At 43.1% G+C, this 16,283-nt stretch overlaps 1 protein-coding gene across 1 annotated transcript in view; it reads left to right on the forward strand.

Annotated features, from left to right (window-relative positions):
- Positions 1 to 16,283, forward strand: part of Fam107b (family with sequence similarity 107 member B) — a 203,433-nt gene that overhangs the window by 59,698 nt on the left and 127,452 nt on the right. The window contains exon 2 of the mRNA XM_085699078.2: positions 15,936 to 15,993. Within this exon, the coding sequence (XP_085555204.2) occupies positions 15,936 to 15,993 (58 nt within the window). The remainder of the gene's footprint in view (positions 1 to 15,935; positions 15,994 to 16,283) is intronic.

Here is a 16,283-nt window from a genome sequence, read left to right on the forward strand (position 1 = left end):
CCCTCTTCAAGGCATACACCCATAGAAACTGCAGTCATGACCTTGGATAGATATGAGTGCTTCCATATTTACTGCAGCACTGTTCACAGTCGCCAGAGTATGGAAGCAGTCTGTGGTGTCTGCTGATGGAAGAGTGGATGTACCATGAAATATCATTCTGCTCTAGAAACAGATCCTGCCATTTGCTCCAACATGGATGAACCAGGAAGACACAGAGCTAACTAAAATAAAACAAAATGAGAAACAATGTTCATTCTTACAAATAAAATCCATGAAAAAATTCAGACATGGAGATCAAGTGTAGCAGGATAAAGTGTAGCTGGCCGCCAACCAGCTCCCAAATCATGACATGGAGACTTTATATTAGTTATGAATGCTTGGCCTTTCCTTATGCTTATCTCACTGGCTCTTATAACTTACTTGTTTTCTTCATCTACATTTTGCCACGGAGCTTCTTACCTTTCTTTCCTTCTGTATAGCTTACTTTCACTGCTTTTCTTATCTTGCTGCCTGGCAGCTGCCTGGCTTCGGACACCTGATATGTTCCTGTTTCTCCCTTGTTCTCTCCTCCTTCTTCCCTCTTGAGCCTAGATTTCTTCTCCTACTTCATCTCTCTGCCTGACAGCCCTGCCTATCCATCTTTTGCCTAGCTATTGGCTGTTGAGATTTTTTTATTTGATCACTCACGTGCCTTAGGCAGGCAATGTGAAACAGCAAACCATGTTTACATGATTAAACAAACGTGCATAAACAATTCTTTATGTGTGATGTAACACATCTTCACATTGTTAAACAAATGCAGCATAAGCAAACGTAGCTTAGCTTTGCCTAGTTAAAGTGATATTCTGCAACATAAACAAATGTAGCATTGTCTTTACATAGTTAAAGTAGTATTCCAACCATCTAGAGCAAAACAGTGGCCACTGAGATGGGTATGCAGGTCAGTAGGGACAAAGCAGCTATGCAAGATGGACAATGACAGAACTCAAATACACACACACACACACACACACACATACACACACACACACACACACACACTACTGTGACTGCTGAGGTTGACCAAATTGGACTGTTGTAGAGTGTAAGCGGAGACTGCACTTTGGTTTCCTGGCCGCTCAGACCCGAATAATTACACAGAAGCTGTATTAATTACAACACTGATTGAACAATGACTCATGCATAGTCCTAGATAACTCTTGCATCTTAAATTAACCCATTTCTAGTAATCTGTGTATCACCTTACCGGTAAAGGGTCTGAAGGTGTCTATCTCCTTCGGCAGCTACATGGCATCTGTTTGACTCTGCCTACTTCCTCTCTTTTCTCTCTATCTGTTTTGATTTCCTGCCTGGCTTTACTCTACTAAGGCATTAGCTGAAACAGCTTTATGCATCAACCAATAAAAGCAGCACATATACAGAAGGGCATCCACCATCAGTAGAGATTCCTATGAAACAAGTAGGTTTTTCAGTGTTCTTACCATTAAAGAAAAGTTGGTAACCTATGAAATGGTGGGTGTTGATTTTTATCACTGTCATAACCATTTATCAGCTATCTGTATGTCATAACAACAACTGTATGCCTTAAATATATACAATACTACTTATTTGTTTCCTTTTTTTTCAAGACAGGGTTTCTTTGTAGCTTTGGTGCCTGTTCTGGAACTAACTCTTGTAGACCAGACTAGCCTCGAACTCACAGAGATCCTCCTGCCTCTACCTCCCGAGTGCTGGGATTAAAAGGCATGCGCCACCATCACCTGGCCTACATTTTATTTTTTTAGTGAAATTTGTATGTGTGCATTTGGAGTGTGGGGTACACAAACAGACATGTGGAGGCCAATGGTCAGTCTTGGCTGTTGTTACCCAAGTACCAGCCATAGCTTTTTTGTTTGTGTTTTGTTTTTTGGGTTTTCTTTAAGGTAAGTTTTCTCACTGGCCTGGAATGGAACTCACTAAGCAGCTATAGCTGGCTGGCCATGGAGCCCCAGAGACCCCCCTGCTTTAGTCTTCCTAGCACTGAATTATAAGGGTTCATTTCATCCAACTTTTTTTCAAACTCAGTTCCTCATGCTTACAAGGCAACTCCATCAAGTTATCTCCAGTCCTAAATTTTAAACAAAATTTAAGGTTTGATTAAATGTACACAACAAAATTTACATGTGACAAAGACAGACTGGAAATTAGAATTCCACTTGCTGAAAGGTTTAACCACCAATTCACTACTGGATATCTGTGTTGTTATTTACCAGACTTATAGATGTCTCTTTAGAAGACCGTGGTGTCAGTTGACTGCATCACTCTGGTTTTTGTATTGCTCTCTTGAGCCCTGTGCACTAAATGATTTCTTGAGGTCATTTCTAGCTCTAAAATCTCTAATTCAATGAACTACTTTTACTCATTATCACTTATAAAAGTCACTGGCCACATATTCTATTCTCATTTGGCATATAAAGTATCTGAGAACCTAATGTAGCAAGATATTCATTCTGAAACCAGGTGGGCTGCCAGATGCTCAGGGACTCCACCTCTATTTGTTAGTCAGTTGCACACAGTCTACACAGGCTGATTATCTCCCACCCAGATTGATACTTTGGGGGCCTTGAAAAAGAACAGCAGCAAGGGAGGCATAAACCATGACGGTGAGCATTTCAGCATAAGGGAAAGAGGGTAGTAAGTTTTAAAACTGTATTTTTTTAAATAAAGATATTAATAGCACTTAAATTTGAATTTTGTAGATTTATGGAATGCTTTGAATTTACTAGCACCTGTATTGTTTGTGACCCACAAAACCCCTCCTGTGTGGGTGGTAGGCTACCCATGTAGTCAAAGGAAGCACTTGGTGGAGACACCCCTCCCCCAACCACTATCTGACTAATCACAAGTAGAATAGTCATGGTTTTATTTATTTATATCTATTAATTGGTTTTTCGAGACAGGATTTCTCTATGTAGCTCTGGCTGTCCTGGAACTCACTCTAGACCAGGCTGGCCTTGAACTCAGAGATCTGCCTCTGCCTCCTGAGTGCAGGGATTGAAGGCATGTGCCACCATGGTCCAACTAATAGCCTTAAGTTTGCAGTCTGACTCTGAGGACCTTTCTTTCCAGTCATCAATCTCCAATAACATCTCAAGCCAACAATTAATAGTCAGTTCAAAGGGAGCAGAACCCTTGCCAAGGCAAGGTGTATCCCTAGGGTGTTCCTTGCTTTGCCTGTCATTCCTGAGCTCTAATTCTAGGGCCGAGTCTTAACTGGTGTACGATTTACCTTGTAGAATGGGGATTCCCAAAAGTTGCTTCCTTAGCCCACTGTGTGTACATAATAATAGAAATCAACCCCAAATGGCAGGATAGCCCTTACCATCAAACCTGTAATTAAATCTCGTCCAACAACCCCCCCTTTGGTCTTGACCATTAATTGCCTATACCTGCTGCCAGCTGTTGGAAACTGAAGGCCGCCATTGCTTCATGTGCATAGTAAAGAAGATAATTCCTACTTCTTAGAGATCTTCAATGAAGAATAAGTGTGGTACTTTGTAGAAAGCTTCTAGCTCACTGCCTGTCTCATGGGTCTTTGACCTTAAAACAACAGACCCAACAAGCTTCTCCCCATTGCAACTGCAGAAGGCACAGCCTTGCTTGTTCATGCCTTGGGTTCTATCTGCTCTGTTCCCTTACACACATGGAACTTTGGCGCACAAAGCCTGGAGTATGTTCTCTGTGAGTAGAGCGTTTGCCTTGTTCATTTCCCCATTACTAATCGCTATTTTATGAAAATACACTTTTATCATTTGAGATCTTTGTACACACATCCAAGTCCATTTCATTCACATTCTACCTCCTCCCCTTTCAATTCCTCCGGGATCCCTTCACCACATCCCTCTTCTAGCACCATCTTTTTTTCCCTTTAAAAATAGCACACTGAATTGAGTTAATATTTCTCCTTCTGGGGCACCCACTGAGGCAAGGTCAAACAGCAAGGACCACACCCCTGAAAAAAACTGATTCCCATTCCCTTAGCAGCCATCAACTGACAGCTTCTCCTCAGCTAACGGTACAGAGTTATACAATCCTTCATCCATGATGGAATGTCTGGCTTGATACTCTACAGGTCTTGTGCAGCAACCACATCTGCTGTGAGTTCATGAATGAGTCTTGTCATGTCCTAGAGGTACTGTTTACTCCATGCTGCGGGAGTATCTTCTGCTGCTTCAGCCAATAGTCGCTAAAGCACGAGCCCACGGTGCTGTGGGAGTGCCTTCCGCTCCGTCAGCCAATAGCCGCTGAAATACCAGCCCACTGGGGCGTGGTATATTTCTCTTTTAAAAAGAGCCACAGAGCTCGGCTTGGCCCTCTTGGTTCTGGCGCTTGGTCCTGGCTCCTGCTCCCGGCTCCTGCTCCAGTGACTAGGCTCCCTTCCTGGCGGTTTATGGTGTATGTAAGTTTTACCCCCCAAAATAAATAACCCCTTAAAACATAACTGGTGTGGGATTGATTCACCGTTAACTCTACTCCTCCCCATATTCTACAATCCAGAATCTTTACCTGTTTTGTGTGTGTGTGTGTGTTTATTGTTGGCCATTGGTAAATGCCTGTAGATTGATTGAACAGATTGATCAGTTATCATTAGTTCCATCACTGGCATCTATGAGTAGGTTCTGAATCCTGCTTACCCTTGACATGTTTACTCTTGCTGTGTCAATGTGGGTCTCGATAGAAAATGGCTCTCACCAAGAAACCTGGTAACAGTACCGGTCATGCCAGGGCTATGATCGCTCAGGCCTCCAGACAAGAGGAGAGGAAGCAGAGATAGGAACTTGGAGAAAAAAATCTTTCCTAGAGAAAATTACTTTGACACAGGCCTTGGTCTTCACAGATGAGCATAGGGAAATAAGAACTTGACCTCCCTCTCCTCCCTTTCTTAGCTAGTGGTTCTCATTGGTTGACCTAAGTAGGAAGCCAGAGGCCAAGGGAATCCATTGATGTAGTCAACAGACACAAGGAGAAAGATACTGGGGATGTGTTCTTCCTCTGAGATGGAAGATAATTGTCTAAGACTGTGTTCCCGAAGCACTTTCCACCTGGAATACTACCTCATCTCCACCTCCCTGGTGTGTACCAACATCCTGAGAAGTCTTCCTTGTACTTAACTCTCGTGACCTTCGAAAGAGGACGTGTCCCTCAGCATTCCTGCACTAGTAATACTGCACTGCTTCTTCTCATGCTGTAACGATTGTTTTTCTTCTGAAGGAGTTATTGGGAGACAAGGACCATATGCCCGGTCCCATAGTCTCGCTCGTACTAGCCAGTAGCATGCATAATGTTTGTTGAATATCATTGCTTGTTGAATGAATGATATTTTTCAGAAAATGAAAGAAAGGTTCACATTAGATTATAATAAAATCCTCTCTAGATTAAAGTTCAGAATTGGTTCAAGGGCACTGATGGGTTTGAACATCTGGACCACATTAGCAGCAGCTGTGGGAAGCATCACACCAGCAGGAAGGTGTGGGAGGAGAGGGTGAGCAAATGAGTGGAGATGTCTTCAGAAAGGAACTTCATTTGTAAATTCATTGTAAAGGAAGGAACCTTGGACACTCACTCAAATTCTCTGTAAACAACCTTTCCCTTTCTGGAAATTCTGACAGGAAAGGAACTAAGACAAAAGGCTTGTGTCCTGTTAGGAAGATCAGAGCATCACAGAATGGGCTGAACAATCAAAATATTCTTCCGGGTCTTATTGCCTATTTGTGTGTATGTGTGTGTGTGTGTGTGTGTGTGTGTGTGTGTTTGTGTGTGTGTGTGTGTGTGTGTGTGGTGTATGAGAGAGAGAGAGCGAGAGAGCGAGAGAGAGAACACATCAATCTTCATGGTCTGTAAATGCAGATGGGAAGACTCTTGGGCACACTCTTCACTAGTGCCTTCCCCTCCCTTCTCCTCTCATAAAACCACCACCTGTTCCATGCTGAATTTCTCTAGATCCTCCATGCTCTTGGTGTTGCCTGAGCCTAGTCCACAAACAATCCATATCTGCTGAATAAACACTGTGTGTGAAGCAACAGAAATTCTATTCGCTGTGTTGATTTTGTTTTTGCCCAGGAGTGACTGAGTTCTCCCGAAGCCATCAGAGAGTAACTGACCTGGAGGGTGAAGCCATTGCTCTAGAGACCCCAGCGTGTGTCTCATGCTTCTTCCATTTATTTGATCTGGAGACATCCCATAAGGTTTCAGACTTCCCATAAGGGTCACCTTCTTGTTTGTGACAGAGAAACGGAGCCTAAGAATCTGATCAGGTTCCCCCAGTTGTTTTGGAGGGGAATCGGGCCCCTCTGGCCTCTCTACGAAATCACCTTTCTGTAATGAGCTTACCATTCCTGTATTCTCAGCACTTAGAAGGCTGAGGCAAGAGGATTGTGAGTTTCAGGCCAGCCTGGGTTATGTAGAGATTCTGTCTCAAAGGCCCAAAAAATAGGATATAATAAAACAAAATGCTAATAAAGGCGAATTGGAAGCATATTATTTATTTTATTGATGCTTGTCTCAAAGATGCAGCGACGTGCTGGCTCAGGGAAATCCTTAAAACTAGGAACCTTTGCCAGGTGTTTTGGGCACAAAGCTTCTCTTGATTCCTGAAATTATTGAGTTATATGTCAAGGCTTCCATGCAATTAAAAGAACTATCACAATTACATTAAAGACATTATTATTGGGGCCAGAAAGATGGCTCAGCAGTTAAGAGCACTTGTTGATTTTTCAGTGGACTTGGGTTGGATTCCCAGTACTCACGTGGTACCTCATGACCATATATAATTCTGGCCCAGGGGATCTGATGCCCTCTTCTGACCTCTGCAGGCACTGCCAGGCATGTACATGGTACACATACATACATGTAGGTAAAAAAAAACACACATAAAATAAGTCTTTAAAAGAAAAAGGTCTTAAATTAAAATGAAAAACCTGATATTGTCTTATAAGTTGACTTAAAATATATGCTTAGAAAGAACTCTGTGTGTTGGGGTGCCCAGGAGATACAGTCTTTGGCTCCTTTCCCAGTCTCTCTAATTCTTTAGTTGGCATTGAAGAATCTTAATTAAGCATTTTTTTTCTCCAGATGAATCACATAATACTTTAAATTCACGAAGACAATTTATAAATTGTACTTTCAGTCAACCAAAAGTTCAGGACAGGTTTGGGTGCCAGACCTTGAATCTTTGTCACAGCTTTAGCTTCCGTGAGAGCTGGAACAATTTAGGTTTAAAATAAAAACGGAAACAAAACAACAAAAGCCATCACCACCAAGTTCCTATCTATTCTGGAAGGGTTTGCAGGAAACCAAAAGGGTTATTGGGTGTCAGTGCTTATGGCTGTGGCTCCTGCTCACGGATATAATTCCAGCTTCTGCAAATGACAGGGTTCAGAGGGAGCACTGAATGGGAGACTAGGCAGGGTGTGGAACACAGAACTCTGTCATCATCTCCAAGAGTCTTAGGAGAGCTTCGAGGGAATGCTCACCCTGGAGAAGTTTGAGGCAGCTGGCCATACCTCTTCTTTCCCAAACTCTCTGAAGTTTCTGTGTTAACTTGGAGGGAGCAACAGGAGCCAATAGCAACCCCTGTCACTCTCTCCACTGTGTCAAATGCCTGAGAGAAGTGATTTAAAGGACTGAGGGTTTGCTTTGGCCCACAGTGTGCTAACTCTGTTGTGTTGTGTTGGCTCCTGGTGTGTTAGCTCCATTGCTGTTGGGCTTTAGTTAGACAAAACATCCTTGTGGCAGGTGTATGTAACGGAAGAGGTCACCTCATGGTGGCTAGGAAAAGAGGGGTGGGCAGGACACACCCTCAGTGTTCTATGCCCCCTGATCTGTCTTAAGTTGCCACACTTCCCAGTCATGCCACCAAAGTATGAACCCATCAGTGGATCAGCACCCACACAATCCTATCTCCTGTTAATGACAGGTCTTCCAGACAGGGACCAAATCTCAATGCATGATCCTTTCAGAGGGCACTTCAAACCCAGACCTCAACAGAAGCTATCTCACCATGCTCCGTTTTTCCTGTGAAGATTTTATTGCCTTCATTTATTTATTGTATGCAGGTGTGTGCAGCCATGGGCACAGGCATACCACCCCACACGTGTGAAGATCACTGAGTAGTTTGTGAGAATTACATCTTCCCTTCTACAGTATAGAGCCTGGTGGGATTCGCTCTGGTTGCAAGCATGGTGGTGAGCCCCTTTACCTGTTGAGCCATCTCAGTGGCCCCTTGCTGAACTCCGTCAATAGGCATTGAGTGGAAGGTGTGGCCTTGCCTCTCTTTGAGGTTATGTAGCTGTGGGGTTCACATCTCTCATGTACAAACTGGGGGGATCTGTAGCATGAATAATAAAAACCCAGAGAACAGATATTGGGGTTTGACCTGAAGCTCAGAGAAGCAAAGCAGCCAAGCCACTAGAGAGCTCTTACCTCTATGAAATCTTCAGACTGAAAGACAGCGAGTTCCTGTCTCATCCTCCCTTATATTCCTTTCCAGTGCTGGGATTAAAGGCGTGCACCACCATCACCCGGCCTCTATGGCTAACTAGTGTGGCTGCTGGGATTAAAGGTGTATATCACCACTGCCTGGCCTGTATGGTTGACTACTGTGGCTGCTTTATGTTGTGATCTTCAGGCAAGCTGTATTTATTAAAATACAAATGAAATATCACTTCAGGGATCACCACTCTACCTACATATACAATTATTAAAGGAGTCAAATAAAATATTGATTGTATAAATTGTATACATGGAGAAGTATGAGATGAATATGTGGTATTAGTAATTTCTTGTGTCAATATGGAGATAGACTAAAAATGGTACTTCAATTCTCTCATTCATAATGTGTTTATGAATATTTAGCATAATTATTTGTCTGAATGTTTTTGTTTCCCAAAACCTGTATGTTAAAATGATAATTCACAGTGTGAATGTATTTAAGAAGGGCTAGAATTTAGAAGATGGGTAAGTTAGAGGGTGGAGTACTCATAAATGGGGTTAGTGCCTCCATGAAAGTGGCCCAAAGGAACTCATTCATTGCATCTCTCCTGTGAAGATGGAGTTGAACAGATGCCATCTACCGACTAGAAAGTGGGTCTTTCCCAGACAAAGAATCCACCATTGCCTCCATCTTGAGATGTCCAGGATCTTGAACTATGAGGATACATTTCTGTCATTTAAGAACTGCCCAATCCCTAGTGTTTTGTTATGGCAACTTGGGTGGACTGCACCATGCATCACCTCTGACACTGTGTGCTGTCTTCCAGGACAAGTAGCTCTGTGTCTCACTCCAGACTCCAGTCAGTGTGTACACAGAGCTTCCAGACTCTTCAATTTTAGGCAAGAAGATTTCTGCAAAGGACAGTTGTTTTTTTCTTGAAACAAGATTCATTCACATTTTTATTCGTTCAAGTGTTTATAGATGGTCAATTGGTAGATCACAAGCTGTAATAAGTAGGAAACCCATGATTCTCTTATCACTCACTAATAACACAGAGTACAAGGTGCATATAGAATCTATGGTTCATTCATACAGGGGACTGGTCAGCAATATAAGTTGTTAATCTTATCTCCTCCATTCCCAAGTAGTTTGACAAAAGTTTACTTTACTTCAAACATGTTTTGCCATCATTATTTGACTTTGAACTTTGGAATAAGGGCCTTAAGGTTGTGTCAAACTTTCCTATGCAATTGGGCCTGAATATTCTCCCATATGATAAAGTCTGTTTATTTCTGTCATGTGTTTGACCTGGGGCTCTGTAAACCTCCAAATCCACAGTTATATCTCTTTGAAGAAGGCTTTAAACAATTCATTTTATTTTCTGAGCTATCTCTCCCACAGTCCTTTGCTTTATATTTCCTTAGGTTTTCTTCTTCTTCTTCTTCTTCTTCTTCTTCTTCTTCTTCTTCTTCTTCTTCTTCTTCTTCTTCTTCCTCTTCCTCTTCCTCTTCCTCTTCCTCTTCCTCCTCCTCCTCCTCCTCCTCCTCCTCCTCCTCCTCTTCTTCTTCACTGAACTTAGCCTTTTAGTACAGTGCGTGTGCAGGTGTGCACATGCTGGAGCACATGACTGGAAGTCAGGGGACAAAGAGGGTTAGACGTCAATCACCAAAAACTCTTCCTCATTGACCTTCGGCCATACTCAGTGCAATCAATGTCCATTCATAGAGACACTTAAAGATATGGGGTAGCACAGTCAGTGGGGCCTAATCCTAGACCCCATCATATCCTCCTATGATGTCCTGCCTGTCACAGACCTAGAAATCATAAAGCCACTGGCCACCAGCTAAAACCTCTGAAACTGTGACCCATAGGCTGTTCGTCTTAGGCATTCCTTACTGTGACAGCAGACAAAGTAACCCATTGTGGCTGGAGAGTAGCAGGTGCAGGTTGATAAGACTGCCCTTGGGGTGAAGCTTATGGAAGAGAAGGAAGCAGGACGCTATGACCAAATGCTGGGCAGAAACAAATTAATACAATTCATTCTGACTCACAACCTACAGCTACTTGAACCCATGATCTTGGGGAAAACATCATGGCGGTGGGAACATGGAGTGGCTTCTTCACCTTGTTGTGGGTGGGGAGCATTGTAAAGACAAGCACTGGGGGCCCGGACAACTTTCATAGTCACACCCCGAAGAAACCCAACCTCCACGACCTTCCCAAACAGTGATACAGGGTGAGGAGACAAGTACTGAAGGCCCCGGATAGCAGAGGGCATTTCACATTCAGCCAGTGACACTGGCTTATCCCCGCTTCAGGTATGGTTGAACTGGGGGTTCACTGATGACAGCAGGTGTCACCCCTCTTTTGGCTCAGTCTCAACTACATGCTTTCTTCGGGGAGAAGGACAGTTTTCTTCAAGAATGTTGACCCCTGGTAAATTGTTGATGCTCCAGGGAATGGCCCAATGCCCATGCACATATGGGCGGCACTAACTGGACTCAGTGCATTATTTAAAAAGGACACGAAGTTAGGAAGTAAGCACTGTGTTAGGGGATCTAGAAGGAATTGGAAGGTGGGTGGGGGTGGGTAGGATAATCAAAGTACTCTGTATACATGTATGAAATTCTCAAAGAATGAGTGTTATATTGTTTTAAAAGATGGTAACTACAGACTGGGGAGATGGCTCAGAGATTAAGAGCATTGACTGTATGTCCAGAGGTTCCGAGTTCGATTCCCAGCAACTGTATGGTAATTCACAATCATTTGTAGCGAGATCTGGTGATCTCTTCTGGTGTGTAGGCACACATGCAGGCAGAAGACAACATGCATAACAAATCTTTAAAAAAAAAAAAAAGGAACTACAAATACCAGTTCCAACCTGGCTTTAGGTTTCAGGGCCAGTGAGTAAGTCCCAGAAGTCCAGAGAAAAATTTGACTCTTTTAACTTTAAAAAAGATTTGGTGTGTGTGTGTGTGTGTGTGTGTGTGTGTGTGTGTGTGTGTGTGTGTGTGATTTGTATGCATTAATTATGTATTCATGTGTGTAGTCGTATATGTACCACGGTATATGTGTGGAGGTTAGGCGTCCTTACCTTAGGTGTCCTTCCTTGTCCACCACATTGTTTGAGGCAGAGTCTCTTATTATTCACCCCAGCATTTATTAGGAAGTTGACTGGCACTGGGATCCTTCTGTGTCTACCTTCCATCTCACTGTAGAAGCAGGTTTTATACACACACACACACACACACACACACACACACTACTTCATTTTGTTTTTACATGGGCTCTGGGCATTCAAACCCCGGCCCTCACTCTTGCACAGTAGACACTTTGCCCTTGGAGCTCTCTCCAGCCCTCGTTACTTTTCACTAGCCCTGATTGGATCAATGACTACTCTACCGATGGTAGCAAAGTACAATGATTGATGAACATTGGCCTGAGTCACACAGGCTGCCACAGGAGCCAGAGCCTCTTTAGAACAGGACAGGGCATCTTAAGGAGGAAATTGGGACACACAATGAACTTCAGACAGCAAAATTAGCAACCGCTCCTCTGGTTGGGTTGTTGTCATGTCATGGTGGCATTGCTGGGAAAATCAGCTCAGGACGTATCCAGCAGCTCACATACTCCAGAGAAGACTCATGCATTTACAGCCTTCTTTCTCTAAATAGAACATGGTTTATACTACTAAAGGCAGATGCTTATTTAGTCTGCACTGAGCATTCTCCAGCCAGGAAAATTGCAGACGCCTCAGCCCCCTCTGCTTCTTGTGGGCTTAGCAGTTTTCATTAAAGAGAAAACTGAAGCTTTTAAGGATGGAGGATTGAGCATGTTTCCTGAAAGTCAGGGAGATAAAAAGTGAGCAGTCTAGTCAGGTAGTGATGGCACACACCTTTAATCCCGGCACTTGGGAGGCAGAGGCAGGTTTATCTCTGTGTTTAAGGCCACATAGAGAAACCCTGTCTTGAGAAACAAAACAACAACAACAACAACAACAAAAAAGGAAGGCATCTCATTGGCACTATGGGAGAATTATTTTGTTTATAGAGCGAGTTTGGATAACTTTGGCATCTCAAGAGATTTTTTTTTTCTCTGTGGCTGTACTATGACTCTATTTTTTATTATGTATAAATTCTGTTGGGCTTTGGGAAACAAGAATTCATGTGCTGTGTTGAGCTGTTATGCGTTGGTGGGATCATTTTGTATAATTTGCATATCATTGCTGTCGTGTTAGTTCACAGCCTTTATAGAAAGGGGAAAGCAAGTAGATTCTTTCAAATTTCTCATAACATAAATTTGAGATAATTGGTTAGGGATCTTGTATACTCAAATTACCCATTCAATGCTATTCTATGGGCTTTTAAAGTAGGGTGAATTGGGGGATCGGGTCTGCAGTGAAGAAACTTTGGAGACTGTGTTGGGTCCCTGGAGAAACACTCGTCCTTGACACAGGTGACCGTCAGTTCCCTTTTGAGGCAACACTGATGGTAATTTGATGAAACTACTTTTTATGAATTAGAAAGCACGTTTGTCTGACTGACTGAGCTTGAGAGCCTGGTGGGGTGCCGATCCCAGGGAAATACTATGTAGGGATGGACGAGCCAACTCAGAACACGTTTTGGGACTATTTCTTTTTTTGTCTTAAAGGGTGGAAATGGTTTTTGAGTCTGTGCTTCCACTACAGTTGTAGAGCAGACCTGATTATCATATGTAGAACTCCATATTCACATGCTTCTTCTTTTGGGCTAAATTCTCAGAAAGAGCAATGAATGAAGAGGAAGCGTGCCGAGCTCGGAGGGAAGCTGAGGAGGCGGTTTCCTCTCCAGAGGTGCAGGCAAAGTGGTGACTCATCACAAACTTGCCTTGCTGACAAGCTAGAGTGTAGTAGCCTTTCTCTTTTGACCACCAACAACTCCCAAACCATGACACGGAGACTTATTATTAGTTATAAAGGCTTGGCCTTGGCTTAGGTTTGTTTCTTGCTAGCTCTCATAACTTAACCTGCCTGTTTCAGAGTTTTACCTCGAGGCTTTTTACCATTCTCTCTCTCTCTTTCTCTCTCTCTCTCTCTCTCTCTCCTTCCCTCCTCCTTCTTTTGCTTCTCTCTCTCTCTCTCTCTCTCTCTCTCTCTCTCTTTCTTTCTTTTTGCTGCTTCTCATGTCTGAGTGGCTGGTGGCTGCCTGGCCCTGGGCATGTTCTTTTCTTTCTCTCTCGTTCTCTTCTCCTTCTTCCCTCTTCTTTTTTTGGAGCCTAGATTTCTCCTCCTACTTATTCTCTCTGTCTGCCAGCCTCACCTACTCCTCTCCTGGCTAGCTATTGGATGTTCAGCTTTTCATCAGATCAATCAGGTGTCTTAGGCAGGCAAGGTAAAACAAATGCAACACGTCTTTAGATAATTAAACAAATGCAGAACAAACAAATGTAACACAGCTTTCCCTAGGTAAAATAATATTCCACAACAATAGAGGAACCCTATCAGTGTTCCTAATTCATCTGCAGGTTACTTGTAGCAGGTTCTAGTGTTAGTGCTACAATAGGTACAGCTGCTGTCATTTTTTAAAATCTGTTCTTGGGGCCAGGAAGATGGTTCAGTGGAGAAAGCATGAGGACTGGAGTTCTGGTCTCCAGCAGACATATAACCAGAGCTGAGGCCAACAATACATGCCTGTTAGCTCAACTCCGGGGAGGCAGAGGAGTTCTCGTACATGTAGGTTGGTTAGTCTTTCTGAAGTCATGAGCTCCAGGTTTAGTGAGAAATTCTGCCTCAAAAGCAGAAGTAGAGAGTGATCAGACATCTGATGTCTACCTCTGGCCCCACATGCACTCACACACGTGTGCATCCTCCACACACAAGCACACACACCACATAGCACATGCACATATCTTTTAGTCTCCTGACACTTCTGCAGTGAGGTGCCATCTCACCTCAGTGTGGCTGGTATAGATTTTAAAAATATGGAGAAAAAGAGACTCACACGCTAGTGATGGGAGCACAAGCTAGTTCAACTGTTAGGGAGAGTTCCTAACCATCCAACTGTATGGATGGTTCTCAAAAAAAAAAAAAAAAGAACTATCGTGATTCATTATTCAACTGCTGTTTACATAACCCAAAGAAGTGAAATTAGTATATGAAAACTATACCTGCATAGCTGTGTTCATGTGGCACAATTCTCAGTAGCTATAGAATCAGCCTAGGGGCCTATCCATGGGTGAACAGTAAGAAGCATGTTATATTCATAAACAATAAAATGCCATTTATCCCTACATCTAATGTCCTGCCATCTGCTACAAGATAGTTAGACAGAAAATGGACTATATTGTTGCACACATTCTTCTCATATCTGGAAGCTAAGATGTTGACTTTATGTAGAACATTGAATATTAGAACTATGAAATGATTAGGAAGTGTGGGTAAAGAGAGATTGGATTTGATTAGAACACATTGGTCAGCATTGATACACATTAATCAAAGCATAATCAATAGGAACATTATGCCAGTATTCAGAGAGCAGTGTGTACACCCATTTTCCAGATGAAAGATAAGTGTTAGTACGTTAAACTGTGTGCAGGATCAGCTCCAAGCAGGCTAGAGCCTACTTTTCTAAGTCTCACTACTGCCAGAGTTACTATCCATGGAGAAACTTTTGACTCTTTCATTTAGGCCATTGGTACCTTACATACACTAGTCAGAGAGACCCGGGGACCTGTACTGCTCTAAGGGTATATTTAAAGACCCTCTAGTATGAATGGCACCCAGAGATGTGTAACCTAGCACCCTCAAATTTATCTGACTTAAAACTTCTCTTCTGGAAATCGCAGTTCCTGGAACTGACAGCTTGCTGCACGTATGAAGAACTAAGTTTGAGACACAGAAGCCTACAGAAAACAGCCAGTGTGGTGGTGTGCTTGTCATGTAATATAGCGGTGGAAACATGTCGATCCCTGGAACTTGTTGGCCAGCAGCCTAGTCCAGTCAGCAAGCTTCAGGTCAATGAGAGATTCTTTTTCAAAGAACAAGGTTTAGTTCCCAAAGAATAACATCCAAGGGTGACCTCTGACCTCAGTGCTCACCCACCCACACAAGCACATTTACATCTGCACCCACACACATAAACACATGTATGTACAGAGAGATACTCAGACACACAGGAATACACACATCTCAAACCTAATCCCCCCCTTTGGGATTTTTGAGACAGAGTCTCTCTATGGCTACCCTAGAGCTCACCATGTAGACCAGGTTGGCCTTGAACTCACAGATCCACCTGCATCTTCTAGCTAAGTGCTAGAATTAAAGGTGTGTGCCACCATGCCAGGCTCTAACCTCCATTATTTCGGACTTGGATTCGATGTCTCTGCTTTTAATCTCATATGAATTCAGAATTACAAAAATATGTGACTGTAAGTTAATACTTATTTTCACATTCTCTCTGCTTTTCTTGTTTCTGGGGCTGGAATTTAGGAAGAAGAATTCCACCAAGAGAGCGAGTGTCCTGAGCTGGAAGAGAAGATGCTGTCAGGTAGAGGACTGTCATTGTGTCTCTTCTTTGGCCCCGCTGTAACTCACAGCCAGGCTTAGCTCAGCTGTCGGGTTTGCAGAGACGTGGTGTCGCTGGCGATGTTTTCCAGGCAGCACACCTGGACAGTTCCTTTGCACTGCAAAAGTGGTTCGTTCCCTTCCTTGTCTTCCGCCATGCTCTGATGGCAACTGTGGATGAGGCGAGGCTTGCAGAGGAGATGGCGGTGCTGATGCAGATGAAGAATTTCAGATTCAGTAATAAAGATAAGGGGTGTTTATAGAGTCAGAGGA

This window comes from Myodes glareolus, chromosome 14 (genome assembly GCF_982192425.1).
Source record: "Myodes glareolus chromosome 14, mMyoGla1.1, whole genome shotgun sequence".
NCBI classification, from domain to species: Eukaryota; Metazoa; Chordata; class Mammalia; order Rodentia; family Cricetidae; genus Myodes; species Myodes glareolus.